General features: G+C 39.3%; 1 protein-coding gene across 2 annotated transcripts in view; it reads left to right on the plus strand.

Moving 5' to 3' along the window:
- The window catches only part of LOC138959261 (mitochondrial Rho GTPase 1-like), a 34,882-nt gene extending 26,706 nt beyond the window's left edge, over positions 1-8,176 (plus strand). Inside the window, exons 19-21 of one of the 2 annotated variants that reach the window (XM_070330663.1) lie at positions 820-1,016; positions 2,392-2,460; positions 4,453-8,176. In XM_070330663.1, coding sequence (XP_070186764.1) covers positions 820-1,016; positions 2,392-2,460; positions 4,453-4,570 — 384 coding nt within the window. In that variant the 3' untranslated portion in view covers positions 4,571-8,176. The remainder of the gene's footprint in view (positions 1-819; positions 1,017-2,391; positions 2,461-4,452) is intronic. The other variant, XM_070330664.1, reaches the window with a different exon arrangement.
- The last annotated feature ends 8,863 nt before the right edge of the window (positions 8,177-17,039 follow it).

Below are 17,039 nucleotides of genomic sequence, written 5' to 3' on the forward strand. Positions count from 1 at the left end.
GCCCCTGGACCCCACCAGGGGCCTATGCGGCCTCTGGACCCCGGCTTACTTTCCTACTTTTGGAACATTTGCTGGTCTCATGTCTGATACAACTGCACATCGTAGCAGAACTCAAAGTAGAAGCTTTTTTTAACATACAAATCGCCCTGGCCTATATAGTAAATACTCAATTTCGAGAATATTTCAGACCGAACATGATACAACTAAAATTATATGACCCGTCCATGGACTAGAATAGTGACATTCTCTGTGACGTACATCAAAAGCGCCGACGCACTTAATCCGAGCGAACGCCACGAACCCACGACTCAAAACAACGTGGTAAAGAACTTGTTTTGACAGGACTGGAAAGTTCACCTGCATTCTCGTCCAAACATAAATACTGTGTTTACAAAATATAATATCGGTACTTTCCCACAAAGTACAAATAAGTCAAATACATGCAACACACAAAACTGAACCAAAGTTCAGCAACGGCAGCGTTTCCTAACACAGTAGAGGGATCATCATGTTACAGTTTTTGCTGTCATGCCTCTGTGAGATGACATCATTCCCGTGCAAATTGTTTGTGAGTTTGGTTTGTAGACTGTGGGTAAGTTTATAATGTAAATGTTCGGTTTTAGGTTGCTGTTTTTGAGAGAGGATGATCATGCATCTGATGGTTGTAAGGATATGATGATATACTTGAGGCTGGTATACCACTTATCAGAGACAGTCTGTCAGTGAGTTTAAGCAGCTGGAGCAGGCGGGGACGGCATGTAGTTATGTTGCATTTGATTAGCTCACGAAAGCAACGTGATACAATTTCTCCTTCTCCAGAAACATTTCATCGACTGCAAAATCCCCACTCTGGTGGTGGCCTGCAAGGCGGAGCACCCTGAGGTTCGGCAGGACTACGATCTAACGCCGGCACAGTTCTGCCAGCGCTACCGCCTCCCTCCGCCCCAGCATTTCACCTGCATGGACACCATCAACTGGGACATCTACATCAAGCTGGCCACCATGGCCGCATACCCGTGAGCATGCTCATGTTATTATACGTGTCATCTGCTGACGGAAACATGTGTCAGAGCGTTGTTAACAAATAAAGACTTGAGCTCAGTTAGTTGAGGGCTGGACTTGTGATTCTCGGGTCACAGGTTCAAGTCCAGGTCAAGATGGACATGAGTCAACTTCATGATTGTGTTGACTCACAGACAGTACCCTGGCCCAGTGTCACCGCCGTGGCAGGTAAAAGACCTCGGTCATTCTGCCACCTGGGTATAGTGAATCTTGTTAAAGTAGTGGGCAATCTCATTCCACACATCTGCCATACAGGCTAGAAGTTGCTCTGCATGTGCAGAGAGGTGGTGCTGTATTCAGAATAGACAACAAGGTGTTGTATATTGTATATATACCTGGATAATCACATAGCCAAACTGCATGGCTTTGATGCATTGTTTCCCCAGCTGTACACTGAGGGAGAACACTTTATATGATCTTGGGTAAGCCGAGCATTAAGACACGCCCGAACCCACCATCCCCCCCCCCCCCTCCCTCCAGCCCCCCCCCCCCCCCCCCCCCCCTCCAGCCCCCCCTTTCAGTTTCAACACACTCTCCTGCCGAGTTTTAGTCAGCAGATAACACTGCTAGTGTGACTCCCTTGTCTCTGCACATTGTCAGTTCTATAGAAATTGCTAGAGGGGTGGCTGTGAACAGCCGGGATATATAGTAGGTTAACACCTTTTTTTGCAAGGGAAAAAAATAAGGGCACTCTTGCCATTATCATGATAGATTGATGGATGGATGGGTGGATTGGATGACTAGTTGATTGATTGATTGACCGATGGTTGATTGTTTATTGCTTTAATTTAAGTTTCATGTTCTTTTATTTATTTTGTTGTTGTGAAGAGTAGAACTGCTTTAAGAGGTGAGACTTTAGACAAACATCAGAAATCCTTGACTAAGTTATGCATATGTTCAGGGTTTCCTGTTGTATTGTTTATTTTAAGTAGAAACCAGATTTCCTCAGTTTTTAGTAGTTCTAAAGAGTGTATTGGTGTGGAACATTCTTTAGATACCGGGTTTACGATTGTTCCTCTGTGCTCTCATAACATTTTGCACACAACTTGAGTAGGTGGGGGAGGTCAGAACTTTTCAAAAGCAGTAGTGAGCAGTCATGTCACTTCATTCATAGATAGTGCTTCATTCTTCAAATACCAAACTCGCATACATGCATATGCCTGAAGTTAAAGCCGTTGCTGACAAACTTTCTGAGAAGTTTGAAACATTTTCTGTTTCTCCATCATTTGTATGTCTTTGTGTCCCACGCACACCCACCACAGTAAATGAAATCATTCCTTGCCCCATCCGTGTTGCTTCTGAATTGGTCATGTGTTGTTTTTCTTGCAGCAACCTGAAACGTTTGGTGCACATGTTACTGGTTCATCAGCGCCCGTTATGGCTGGAGGAGAGAATAAGGTGCTCACGCATGTGCTATAGTTTTTCTCTGTCATCCCCCCCTTGTGAATTTATCTTCTGCATCCATATTCGGGAGGATCACTGTGTTGTTGTACTGGCTATCTGTCTTTTTTGCTGGAAGACTAACCAAGGCGACAGTGGAATTTGTTCAGTTGTTGTGCATCGTGGAATCCTTGGGCATGAAGATTTTTGTTTGTGTGGATTTTGTTTCAAATCATAAAGTATTAATTGTTTCTTTTATTTCTGTACCCCTTTGATTTGGTGATGTATGCCTTTTCTTCCCAGATAACGTGTTTCTACATTCTCTGCCTATAGCTTTACACTAGCATCGGCTCACACTTTTCTTCTGTTTTCACCCATTTGCACCTCCTTTGTCATCTAGCTGATCTAACTTTTCAGGATTTTTAACCTCGGTAGATCTGTCACATTGTATTTTCTGTTTCTGACAGGAAGAGTTTTCTGTTTGAATGTTGCTGTAGCTGGAAATGTGTTGTTATTTACCCAAGTGTCATTTGAAGGATTTAACAAGAGCTTGATAATTCCTTGTGTCATTTCAGAGCCTTTCTAAATATGATACAACACCCATGTATACCCTTTAAATTTGTTGCAAATGTTTTTTCTCACCTCCTGTTAGTGTGTTACTTAACCCTTACACTGGTGCAATTCTGTAACACATGTTACATAGCCACTGGTGAATTAACAGAGAGAAAAATAAAAACGGTCATATAGGTTTTCACATCCATGGGGGGTAATCGGAACCGACCAAACAGACTGAACCAGTAGCGCGAAATATGTCGTGACAACCAGGTGACAGTATACGTAAAGTAGCGCGACATATGTCGCGACAACCAGCCTAAGGGTTAATATTTCCCAGACTTTCTTTTTGGGGGAAAGTCCCTTTAAAAGTACTTTCTGTACCTCCTCGTCTGTGAAAGCGGTTATTAATACATATAGTTGCCATATATGTAGATATATAGTTATTTCAGTTCATTTACTCATCATTTTCCTTTGTATGTACAAAGATTGAAAAAACAGGCTACAGTAAAAAAAAAAAATCCTTGGCATATCAGCACCCATACCCCTTTTTCTACAAAAGTATGAATTAATATTTACTCAAGTAATAATTTGCTTGATGCATATTAACCCTTAGGCTGGTTGTCGCGACATATGTCACGCTACTTTACGTATACTGTCACCTGGTTGTCACGCCATATGTCGTGCTACTGGCTCAGTCTGTTTGGTCGGTTCCGATTACCTCCCTTGGATGCGAAAACCTATATGACCGTTTTTCTTTATTTTTCTCTCTGTTAATTCACCAGTGGCTATGTAACATGTGTTACAGAATTGCACCACTGTAAGGGTTAACATTATCAGTGTGTTTTTGAGCCTGCACTATATATTTATGTGCATGCTTAGCTAAACAAGCTTAAGTATAACCTGTACAACATATTCAACTGATCTTTACTCCTTTCATTTTCAATGTGACGCACATAGCTACATCACTTGAGATCTGCACGGTGGGTCAAGTAGCATGTTGCACTGTATATTTTGCACATATTTTCTCTCATTGCACAAATGGATACAAGTTGTGTTGAATATCTGAATACAGTGATGCAGCAAATAGAATCTTTGGGCAAGGCAACTCATTAGTATTCTTCAGTGTATCAGAGGGAGTAGACGGTGCATTCATGTCTTTTTTCTTTTCAGCTAGCCTTTTATTCTGTAGGATTAATTGTCACAAGTAAACTGTAGTCAAGGTGTATTCAGGATAGACAACTGTAGCAATTCTGAACTATCCAGAACAGAAGCAGAGGGAATGTAGTTGATTATTTACCTGGCCAAATGTCATAAAGATGTCGTTCTAGTTGTTAACAGGTGAAAAACTGGGACATTTTTACAACATAAAAAGTTGATAATTTCAAAACTGAATGAAGCTTTCGTCTTCATGCTGTAGTTGTGATGCCTTTAACTCTTGTTTCTCTTTTTGTGCAGTCACATGAGGGATCTCTACACAGATGAAAACAAGCTCTACTTCCACTTAGGGTTTGGAGCTGCGGCCCTTGCTGCTCTCTCCTTTGCAGTCTACAAAATTGTGCACACGTACAGATAAGAGAGACTGTAAATAGTTCTCGTTGGACACATGTCTTTGCTTGATGTCAGACATTCTTCTCAACTTTCTGCACAAATCTGCTCAGATTGGCTTCTGAGATTTTACGCCAGGAGAAAACGAAAACGAAGCTTGTCTGTGTGGACAAAATGGACAAACTATGAGGATCTTCAAGACTGACTGTGGTTGAACGTTTTGTAGTCTGCATAGATTGGTGTTTCTTCTCCCAAGTCCAAGTAGTGCAATTACGGAATAAGCCGAAGAGTTTTGCATGTGTGTTTTGTGCATGACTTGGCTTTTAAATGGAACAATTTTTTTTTCTAAAGTGAATGATATATGTTTTTGTAGATTTAATTTAAAACAGTTTGTAACTGTGAAATATTCTCGTGTGGCAGATATGGTTGTCAGAAGTGAGAGTAAAACAGTGTATAACATTTTCTGTGCTTTTGTTTCCTTGTGGAGGATTTGATTAGTTGTAGAAACTGTGTGAGTAAAGACAGGCAGAAATTCATTTTCAAGGTCAGAGTGTGTGCTTAACCCCCCGCGGGTTAGGAGGAAGAATTTACCCGATGCTCCCCAGCATGTCGTAAGAGGCGACTAACGGATTTTGTTTCTCCTTTTACCCTTGTTAAGTGTTTCTTGTATAGAATATAGTCAATTTTTGTAAAGATTTTAGTAAAGCAGTATGTAAGAAATGTTAAGTCCTTTGTACTGGAAACTTGCATTCTTCCAGTAAGGTAATATATTGTACTACGTTGCAAGCCCCTGGAGCAAATTTTTGATTAGTGCTTTTGTGAACAAGAAACAATTGACAAGTGGCTCTATCCCATCTTCCCCCTTTCCCCGTCGCGATATAACCCTTCGTGGTTGAAAACAACGTTAAACACCAAATAAAGAAAGAAAGAAAAGTGTGTGCTTAGAAGTAAAAGGTGAAGTTTTGACAGCATCAGAGAGATTTTAGCTTACAAAGTAAGCAGTGCCTGCTAATGTGAATGTAAATATTACAAGATATGGACAGCATTGCTTTTGTTTCCTTGTGGAGGATTTGATTAGTTGTAGAAACTGTGTGAGTAAAGACAGGCAGAAATTCATTTTCAAGGTCAGAGTGTGTGCTTAGAAGTAAAAGGTGAAGTTTTGACAGCATTAGATAGATTTTAGCTTACAAAGTGAATGTGAATGTAAATATTACAAGATATGGACAGCATTGAGAAATGCAGAATGAAAGGTTGTGATGTGATAAAAGCAAATAAGCATATGAATGACAAAGTGTGACTAGTTTTGTTTTCATTGTTGTGTAGTTCAACGAAGATACTTCATATTTGAAGGAAAAAGTGTTTGGAATGGTGCAGGATCGTAACGGTAGCTGGGATATGACTTCCCAGTATTTTGTGCTTTATGAGTTTTCATCATCATTAACATCATCATTGTCGTCATTATATGCAAACACAATTTTTGAAAATCAGCAGAGTATCTTGAGATCTTCCCTGCCCCAGCAGGAATTTGGTTATTTTATTATTTTTTTCATTACCATACCAGGAAACTGGACAATGTTGGAGTTCTCTGTAAGGTCCACACATATTCTGTTCTCTTTTTAAAGCATTTTCTGAAGTGAATTACAAAAAAAAAATGTTGGTACTCATTGAGGTATAGATATATCTCATCGTTTCTGGTTCCAAAACAAGACCTGCAGCAAAAATCTTTGATCACATGAAAAGGTCTTCAAAATAGGGTAATCGAGTAGGATAACGTACAACTTGAAGTGTAACTTGAATGTTATTGACCATTATTACCAATTCAGTGCCCCATATGGCTTTTTGACCAATCAGGACGGATTCTAGGTGACCCTCTAAATGTTATAACGTTCAGGCAGGGACCCTTTTTGTTTATCACGCTAAAAATTAACAAGACAAAGTAAAAATGTAATTCAACAATATCAGCGTGATTTATTCTAAAGAATGACACTTCAAATGCTGTCAGGTAATACTATCTTTATCTAAAAAAAATACCGAAAAGCGATCAAGTTTTGTCGGTGGGTGCGTAACGGAACAGCAAGGCACCGCCCATCGTCTGAGTGTGCAATGCCGACCGCTCACTTGAAATCTAAATGATCAAAGTTCGGAAAAATCAAGTGAAATTGCGCCACTCGCTTTACATCAAATGTATCTTTACGTCATTTCCCATCCGTCTGGAGTCGGTTCTAAATCTGTCGCTCTCTGTTCATCGAGAAAAAGCGAAGCAACCGAAACGCATGGTTAACATGGTTTATCTTGTGAGATTGTTGTGTGTCAAAGGCGTTTGACCTGTGAATATTCATCACGTCAGGTGTGTTACTCTGATTGGCTGACTCAGGTCACGAGAATTCTTTGACTGACAGGCATAATCAGGTAGAAGCGCTCAAGTTCCCATTGCGGCTGTTCTGTCTAATTCGCGGGGTTGCTTCGAAATTTCTTTTGGTCGAATTAAACGGTAATAAAACCGTTATTTCTAATATGCTGACTGTTAGCAAATGATAACAGACATGTCTCACAAACGATATCAGCATTCGGCTTGATATCTTTTTTCTCGACATGTCTTGTTATCATTTGCTAACAGTCAGCATATTAGAAATAACTCATATTCATAGGTGTCAACCTATCATTGGTGTTGCCCTTATATGAGGCCTTCCAAAACCTTATTAGACAGCTCAAGACCTTATAAAATTGTATTGTGCCCACGTGTTGAAAAATGGCTCTTCAGGTCGTAAAATCCAGAGGCACGCACTTTCACATGTTTCCTGCATGGGACACAAAACGAGTAGTCTGGGCCTTCTGATGAAGATTTAATCCATCCAGCGTATGCACCGTTGTTAAAAATTGGGCTCTCCCACTCTTTAAGATGTCGTCCGGATCCACTTTGCGATGTAGTTTTCAGCTTTTTAGCTGGAGAATAACTTTGCGATGCCATGCTTGTTGATCGACGCTTGATAGAATGTACCGGAAACCGGAAGTGATTTATAGGAAGTCAAGTGGAAAAAGAGTCTGAGTATGCGCAATGACAACGTTTGAGAGTCGTCTGCATGAAAGCGTCGATCGTTGTCTCTCAATCTCCATTGTTATCATTCATTTTAACTTTGCTGTAATTTTTTCTTTTCGCCGTATATTCTTCTTTTGCCCGTATAGATTTTCCTATACACCGTATTGGGTAAAAAATGCATTTTTCCCGTACAGCAATACGGCCAAACCGTATAGGTTGACACCTATGCATATTCTTATACTATTGATATGGTGATTGTTTACACCGAGTGAGAACTGTGCCCATCTATGCTCACCAGGAACTTCAGCTGCTTCTTATATGATATTGGCTTTCCTGGGCCAAAGTTTAGCTGACCTCGGAAACATCATTCGTTTAAGGATTACAAAAAACAAAAACAAAAGATCTGTTGACTAGCAGCACCCCCAAACTGCAGAAGATTCTGTATCTGTGTTTAGAATTTCAGTTTCATGTCAGGAAAAGTACAAGTTATTTTCTCCACAAGCATATTAATCAAGATATTGAATGTGTAAATGGCATTTAACTGAGAGGTATCTTTATGTGTAACTGTAAGGAGGAATACATTTGTGTCGACTTTGATTTTTGTTTTTGCCTGGGATCTCTATGTGAGTGTGTGTGAGCGTCCGTCTGTGTGCAAGTGTGAGAGGCACCAGTAGAAGCCTGACTAGAAAAAAGACAAACACTTCACTTTGATAATCCTTCATAATAAGCATTCTTTTTTTTTATTCTGTTCACATTCATGTCAGAAACAGGGACAACCATGAAGGAAACACTGCCCAGACATTTCTGCTGTAAACAAATTAAACATACATGCATGTTTAAATCCCACAATACACACACTCATGCCAAGAGTAGATATACCCAGGACATGCACAGAAACAGTCTGATATTAACCAACCAACATATAATGTTCCGATTCATCACAGTTCTAAGATGACCTGTGCCGGAGACAGAAGGATTCAAATTTAGTGTGCCTGGGTGCGAAAGCATGCAAATCTTTGTGGTGGTGCGCTATTTTTCTAAACTCGTGATCTTATTTGAGTTTGATCTTTCCCTTATTTTTGACAATTTCACACACACACACAAAAGTGGCTTTTCTCTTTGACTCACTGAACTGCCAACAGTATATTATTGTTTCTTCCACCAAATGGCATTGGTTCTTGCAAAATTAAAACCAGGAAACCTATTCTATTTGTATTACCAAGAAGTCACCACCTAATTCTAACACAAATACACAATTGAACCTGGTTTTTATCAAACATTCATGTCTCCAGTCACCTCTCTCAAAGTTTACTACTTACTAGCCAAATTTGACCCTGGTGTATATCTATGATTCTCCTTTGACCCCTGGTCTCAGTAGTGCAACTTTTACCCCTAATGTGTCTCCATAGTGCAATTTCGGCCCCTGGTATGGATCCATATCGTAACTTTCACCCCTGGTGTTTTCAACCTTGACCACTGGTGTATTCCATAGTGCAACTTTGACCCCACGTGTGTATCTGTACATGATCCTCTGGTGTGTATCCGTGTTGTCTGAAGGATCCCCAGCAGCTCAGGAGCTCTCTGATGGCCACAGTGTAGGCAGCTGAGTGTTGATTGAAATTAGTTTATACACATGTTAACATACTGAAATTATGGACACTCACAGGAATTCACATACATTGTAATAACAAAACGAGCAGAAGACATAACAAGGCTGAGACCAATGTGAACACATTTGATGAGATTCTAGGGTGAAAATGACGCATACCCCCCAAAAGCTGAATTTAATGCTATATAATATAAAGGAAGTTAATTGGGTAGCATTTTAGCAGTCCAAAAAGAAACAGAAACAAACATACATCCCATAAAAGACACATTATTATCACCCAATTTGTTCTTGGCAAAAAGTCGAACAAATCCAAAAAGATTCGTAACAAAAGCAACAACAGAACAAGGAATACACCAAGATGTGACAGCTCTGTAACAAAATGAATAAACCAGGACTTAAACTTAAAGATACATTCCTTCTCATGTAAGTAATCAGAAGAAGTTTTTACTGACTTAATTTGGCAGATTGACATAGGTGTCAATTACAAAATTAATGAAATTTGTTTTTTTAAACAATCCCACTGCACATACCCAGCATTTGTTTGTTTGTTTATTTGTTGCTTAACGTCCAGCCGACTACGCAGAGCCATATCAGGACGAGGAAGGGGGGATGAAGGGGGCCACTTGTCAAGCGATTCCTGTTTACAAATGCACTAACCCATTACTTGTGTCCCAGAAGGCTTTAGTAAAACTAAATTAATACCTACTGGAAGATTACCAGTTTCCAGTATGTTAAAATAGGCTTAAACCTATCTACTGCTGGACTTACATCAGAACACTAACAGATTAAACTATACATGAATCGCGAGACAAGCGGCAAGAGAAGAGATTTTTGGAAAAAATACAGGTGAATGAGCAAGAAGGCAGAAAAAAGAAAAGAATTCATGAAGAAAAAGAGAGCATGACAGGAAAGAGGAACCAAAAATCTACCTAACAGCAAACTAGAAAGCTCCTGCGGTTCCAAAAACAGGAGGGGCTTTTAATTTCATAACCGCAGTGCCCCACTGCGGGAATACCCAGCATTCAGAGTGTTCATTTTTTGTATGTGTCCAAGTTGATGAATCATTCTCTCGTCTCGGGTAAAATCCTAGGAAGATTTGAGGTGATAAACATGATCGCTTACACAAGAAGGATAGCATCTTTGAGCAATAGAGTAATTGAAAAATCCCATCCCACACTTTTTCATTGAGCAATAACATTTCTTAAGTACAGATATCAGATCATTTGGATTATGGCAATAAATGCATGTTAATTTTGTTCTTGTTTAAATATCACAGATTTGAGGATTACAAGCATGATGGCTACTACATAGGTTTTTTTTCAATGCTTATGTAAAAGACGTATTTGTCCTTTATTTGTCTTGTTCGATTTGACATCCACATGAATTTTACTCATGGCGGTAACGATTTTGATCTTGCAGTACATAATAATGAAACTTGGTATATCACCATGCTGATTTAATTCATAAGTCTACACTGCTTCTCGTGTGGTAACAGGTTCAAAACATGTTATGTTGTTGTTGTTGTTTTACATTGTATTGTAACCAAAAGCAATCATAAAGCCCTAACAACAAATATTTTTCGGTATGTTTCTTGCCTTATGTCACATTTGATGTACTTTAGAGAAAAAAAACACCAGGCATGGGAATTGGCAGAAGCACAACAAAAAAAATCAAAATTGAGCTCCACTACTATACCATGACGCCGACATTTGCAAGAAAACAACTTGGAAGAAGAAAAGTGACCTGCACACAAGCAACACACAATTTTGTGTTCAGGTTTTACCTGCCTGCTTAGCGACCGTATAATATGGCATGCCTTTAACTGGAGCGGCCGCTAACTACTGGCACGCTGGCTAGTCCGCGCAGAATAACACTGTAACAGGCGTTAGGCTTTTTTGGACCCCGAGTTTTATTTTCGGCAAACAGATTTTTCTCCTGACGGGAAAGGATTTGATTTCTTGCAAATGTTCCTTTCAGCAAACAATATCCATGCTTGAAAAACTAATAATCTCTGCAGCTCAATCGGTCCTGATTTGGCCCGTAGTATTATGGTCCGCTGGACCCGAAAAGCTTTCTTTTCTTTCTTTATTTGGTGTTTAACGTTGTTTTCAACCACGAAGGTTATATCGCGATGGGGAAAGGGAGGGAGATGGGATAGAGCCACTTGTTAATTGTTTCTTGTTCACAAAAGCACTAATAAAAAAATTGCTCCAGGGGCTTGCAACTTATTACAATATATGACCTTACTGGGAGAATGCAAGTTTCCAGTACAAAGGACTTAACATTTCTTACATACTGCTTGACTAAAATCTTTACAAACATTGACTATATTCTATACAAGAAACACTTAACAAGGGTAAAAGGAGAAACAGAATCCGTTAGTCGCCTCTTACGACATGCTGGGGAGCATCGGGTAAATTCTTCCCCCTAACCCGCGGGGGGTACCCGAAAAGCAACAGCTAACTAACTAACTTTCTTTATTTGGTGTTTAACGTCGTTTTCAACCCTAACTAACTAACTAACTAACTAATCAGCAACTAATAATCTCTGTTCATGATGTACTCGTACATGGTTATATACAATCATTATTATGCATTGTGACAGTAAGATGATAAAAAAGAAATTGTTTGTTTGTTTATTTGTTGCTTAACGTCCAGCCGACTACGCAGAGCCATATCAGGACGAGGAAGGGGGGGATGAAGGGGGCCACTTGTCAAGCGATTCCTGTTTACAAATGCACTAACCCATTACTTGTGTCCCAGCAGGCTTTAGTAAAACTAAATTAATACCTACTGGAAGATTACCAGTTTCCAGTATGTTAAAATAGGCTTAACCTATCTACTGCTGGACTTACATCAGAACACTAACAGATTAAACTATACATGAATCGCGAGACAAGCGGCAAGAGAAGAGATTTTTGGAAAAAATACAGGTGAATGAGCAAGAAGGCAGAAAAAAGAAAAGAATTCATGAAGAAAAAGAGAGCATGACAGGAAAGAGGAACCAAAAATCTACCTAACAGCAAACTAGAAAGCTCCTGCGGTTCCAAAAACAGGAGGGGCCTTTAATTTCATAACCGCAGTGCCCCACCTGCGGGAATAAAAAAGAAACCGAAGTAACATTACAAGAAGATTGATACAAACAACATTAAAAATAACACTTGAATAAGCATTCTTGATGTGCAACAAAAATAATCAAGGTAACTGGTAGATAATTGGACTGAAGAGGAAGAGATTCCATAGAACATGAGCCCTTTTTACATACATGTACAATTTTAAAGCAGGTTGTGGTAGTGGTGGTTGTAAAATTATCACTTTAATTCTTCTGTTGCTAGGCTGCACACATGAAGTACAGCTATAGCTAACTATTGTACAAGAAACTGCAACAAAATGCCTGTGTATTACACATACAAATACATATTTCTTACTGTATTGATAAGGAAATATGCATATAATCATTTCACTCTCCTACCATAAATTTATTTTCTAATCAAAATGAGAAGAGAAAAAAACCACTCTCAAATCAGACACCAAGATCAAGTACCCAACTCGGGAAATATCACAGAATCAATCTAGTTGTTCATATTGGCATGTTAAGCACAAAATCAAAGTCAACTAAAACAAGAGGCGAAGCCATCAAGGCTCACGTAAGAAATCGACAAACAGTAACACACACACACACACACACACACACACACACACACACACACACACACACACACACACACAGAAAGAGCATAGGTGAAACTGTGCAAGAAAGCGAGACACTAGATCTAGATCTGTCTGTCTGCATGTAGCCTACTTACAGGGACACGACTGCCAACTAGTCTCGGCCCGCTCAAAATAATAATGACCGAGACTTTCAGTACTTCCTTCGCGTGACGTCTAACCCTCTTACGTCATAATGTGACGTCAATGTAATGTGACGTTTTCAAATGTTAGAGTTTCTACCACAGACATACACACGCACGCACATACGCACGCACGCACAGACAGACAAAGTTACGATCGCATAGGCTACACTTACGTGAGCCAAAAACCGATACTGACACTTCTTTCCGTCACTTCCCCCTTGTTGACCCTTCAAACCCTCCCCCCCCCCCCCCCCCCCCCATCTTTTTTACCCTAACTGTTCGATCCTTGTGTAACCAGAGCATACATGAACACAGGATGATCCATATCATTAAACACCCTTTTTTGTACTCTCAACATTTTAACTTCAACAAAACATTCCCACATGTTAGAGTGAAGTAGAAGTACGCCTGAACATTTCTGAGGAAAACAACAGTGATGACAATTGACAATATTGCATACAGTACTAGACGCAAATGGACAAAAATACATACAACCTATTTTGCAACCACATCAAAGGCACGCAGGTACAGCGCATGAAACCTCTGATTTAGGAGCTTCCATTTTAACCTTCGCCAATGGTCATGGGTCCGTGTGGACCCAGAAGGGTGTTTAATTGCAAATATCTCTTAAACTAGTTGGATTTTGTTAATGAGCTTTTAAGAATGCCTCTGGCACCTAAAAGCTCTTATGTCCTAACATTTCAGCGAGAAGTAATTAAAAAACAAAACTTGACTAAATGTAAAAAGGTCATATTTAGACTACAAACATCGTGGGGCTGTGCGGACCCATGTTTCTCAAAGAAGGAAATTGATGTGTAGTCGATAACCCGGACGGGCGAAGGTTAAGACTGCCTCTGTAAGACCTGATGATGTCAGACTTTCTCTTCATAGTGTTAGTGAGTTTACTACTGTTTTAACAATAACACTCACTCTCTTTCAAGACCAGTGAATTGTTCAGATTTGTTTAGGTCTGAAAATAGAGGTACCTCTGTATCGTTTGTAAACGTAAGAGGGACTACAGCAGACAGAAAAAAAACCCAGCTGAAAAACACTATTGTATTAAAGCTGAATTCCTGAAAAGTGAATGCATTGAAAATAAAGGCCTCAGCCCCCACCCACTTTCAGCTTTATCCCAACAATTTTATCAACTGTGATATCCAACACTCCTGGTTTGTCTACAATCCCTTGCAATCATATTTTGCTGCCAATTCTCTGTCTCATTTGAATTTTGTGGTGAAAGAAGTTTGTCCACAACATTGAAGTTTTTGAAATCCAATTTTCTCATGACAGGTAGCTAGTGGGTTTGGATTAAGACCCTACCAGGCACTAAGCAATATCCTCAAAATTCCAATCCTGAAAGTGGACATCCACTTTGATATTTACTACATGTAGTCATAAATATATGGGCGGTTTTAAAAAAAGTAAGACTTTTGAGGCAGATGAATTTTTCAAAATGACTTTAATCAAAGCACCTTTCTTGTCAGCTAGAATGGTTAAGGAAACATAGAAGTATTCAAACACTAAATAGGCAGTCCTTGACTAAAACAAAAAGGGTAGAAAAAAGTAATTAAAATAAAATTAACGAGAAAAAATGTCACTGGTGTTACCGTCTTTTGATTTTTTTCTCATCAGGTTTAATTAGGTGATATCACATTGTTTTGCAGATTAATTGAAGAAACTGAAGATGATCTTCCAACTGATCAGGATTGAACATCTATTGCTGCTTAAAAATATCAGGTTGATGAACATCAAAGTGCCTTTTGCTATTTTTGTTTGTTTTTGGGGTAATGTCAATCCAACAAGGGGCATGAAGAAGTGGGAACATTTTCACAATTATTTTTATGTGTATGCTTTGGACTTAAAGGCACAAAACCATGGCACGGTACTGACTTAAATGCCAGATGAATTATGAAAAAAACTAAAAAAATATCATGGTGACACCAGTGACAGAGCGGTAACACCAGTGACAGTCGGCAACACCAGTGACAATTATCAAACGAAAATTCAATGTATTATTCGCTGGAAATAAAACATTTTTCAGTATCAACATTCTTAATGAACTTGAAACCCAAAAGGTTTGGATGAAGAAGTGAAATTATTATAGCTTCATTTCGTATGGGGAGCTTCGAACACTCCCAGTTTTTGGCTCACGAAGTGTAGCCTATGCGATGCTAACTTTTGTCTGTCTGTGCGTGCGTATGTATGTATGTATGTATGTATGTCTGTGGTAGAAACTTTAACATTTGAAGACGTCATATTACATTGACGTCACATTATGACGTACGAGGGTTAGACGTCACGCGATGGAATTACTGAAAGTCTCGGTGATTGTTATTTTGAGCGGGCCGAGACTATTTGGCAGTCGTGTCCATGTTGTAAGTAGGCTACATGCAGACAGAAAGATCTAGTGTCTCGCTTTCTTGCACAGTTTCACCTATGCTCTTTCTGTGTATGTGTGTGTGTGCGTGTGTGCGTGTGTGTGTGTGTGTGTGTGCGTACTGTGTGTGTGTGTGTGACGGAGTGATTGAGTTTGTGTTACTGTTTGTCGATTTCTTACGTGAGCCTTGAAGTTTGTTTGTTTGTTTATTTGTTGCTTAACGTCCAGCCGACTACGCAGAGCCATATCAGGACGAGGAAGGGGGGGATGAAGGGGGCCACTTGTCAAGCGATTCCTGTTTACAAATGCACTAACCCATTACTTGTGTCCCAGCAGGCTTTAGTAAAACTAAATTAATACCTACTGGAAGATTACCAGTTTCCAGTATGTTAAAATAGGCTTAACCTATCTACTGCTGGACTTACATCAGAACACTAACAGATTAAACTATACATGAATCGCGAGACAAGCGGCAAGAGAAGAGATTTTTGGAAAAAATACAGGTGAATGAGCAAGAAGGCAGAAAAAAGAAAAGAATTCATGAAGAAAAAGAGAGCATGACAGGAAAGAGGAACCAAAAATCTACCTAACAGCAAACTAGAAAGCTCCTGCGGTTCCAAAAACAGGAGGGGCCTTTAATTTCATAACCGCAGTGCCCCACTGCGGGATGAGCCTTGAAGGCTTCGCCTCTTGTTGGATTTGGGCTGAATGTTTCAGTAGCTTTTCTACATGGCATACATCCCCTGCTAGATCCCTCTTGTACATGTATAGGCGTTGTGTGCATTGCTACGGATTTGCTTGCAAAACAGGGAAGCATAATTTCTTTAACCACCAGTTTGCAGCACTAAATAATGTTATGTTGTATTTTTTCAAATGATTGTACAGCACTTTGAGCAGGGTTAAACCCTGGATACATGCACTTTTTAAATATTATGCTTTATTATTATTATTATTATCTTCATGATTATACATGTACTTTAAAAACAAGACAGTTAACAGGTGCAAACACTGAAACCACATCAGACGATTATACACACATTAATAAGCAAACTCAAAAGCAAACATAAAGTGCAGACCCTGTTCATGATGATCATAAACAAACTTATACAACTATATACAAAAAAGGCATCCCTATTAAAACGGGAACAAGAAAACAACCCTGGGACTATTCAATAAATTTGACCGAATTAGTAGTCTAACAATTCAAACACACTCTTTCTTTCTCTCACACAGCCCACCTTTACTGGTTAGTCCCCCACTTTACATACACAAACCAAACAAACAACACCTGTAAATGATAATGCAAAATGAAAATGATAATATGAAAGTGAAGCTTTATACCTTAAATAGCCCTCAAAATTTCATCTCCCTTCCACACCAAATACCAAGAACAGTCGAAGTAGCCCACCTGTACATGTACCAGGCTAGATGGTCTCCTGACCCAAATAAAAAATGTGTCTGTGATCAAGAGCACTTTTCTGAACCAATATCGGTTGCTTTTATAAGCATTCGAAAAAAAAAAGAGTTGCGCAACATCACTTGATCAGATAAAAATTACAGTTGCAAATACTGCTGAAATAATCACTGATCAAGCTTTCTATCGCACAGTTTTCCAAATGGA

The sequence above is a fragment of the Littorina saxatilis genome, linkage group LG2 (genome assembly GCF_037325665.1).
Source record: "Littorina saxatilis isolate snail1 linkage group LG2, US_GU_Lsax_2.0, whole genome shotgun sequence".
NCBI classification, from domain to species: Eukaryota; Metazoa; Mollusca; class Gastropoda; order Littorinimorpha; family Littorinidae; genus Littorina; species Littorina saxatilis.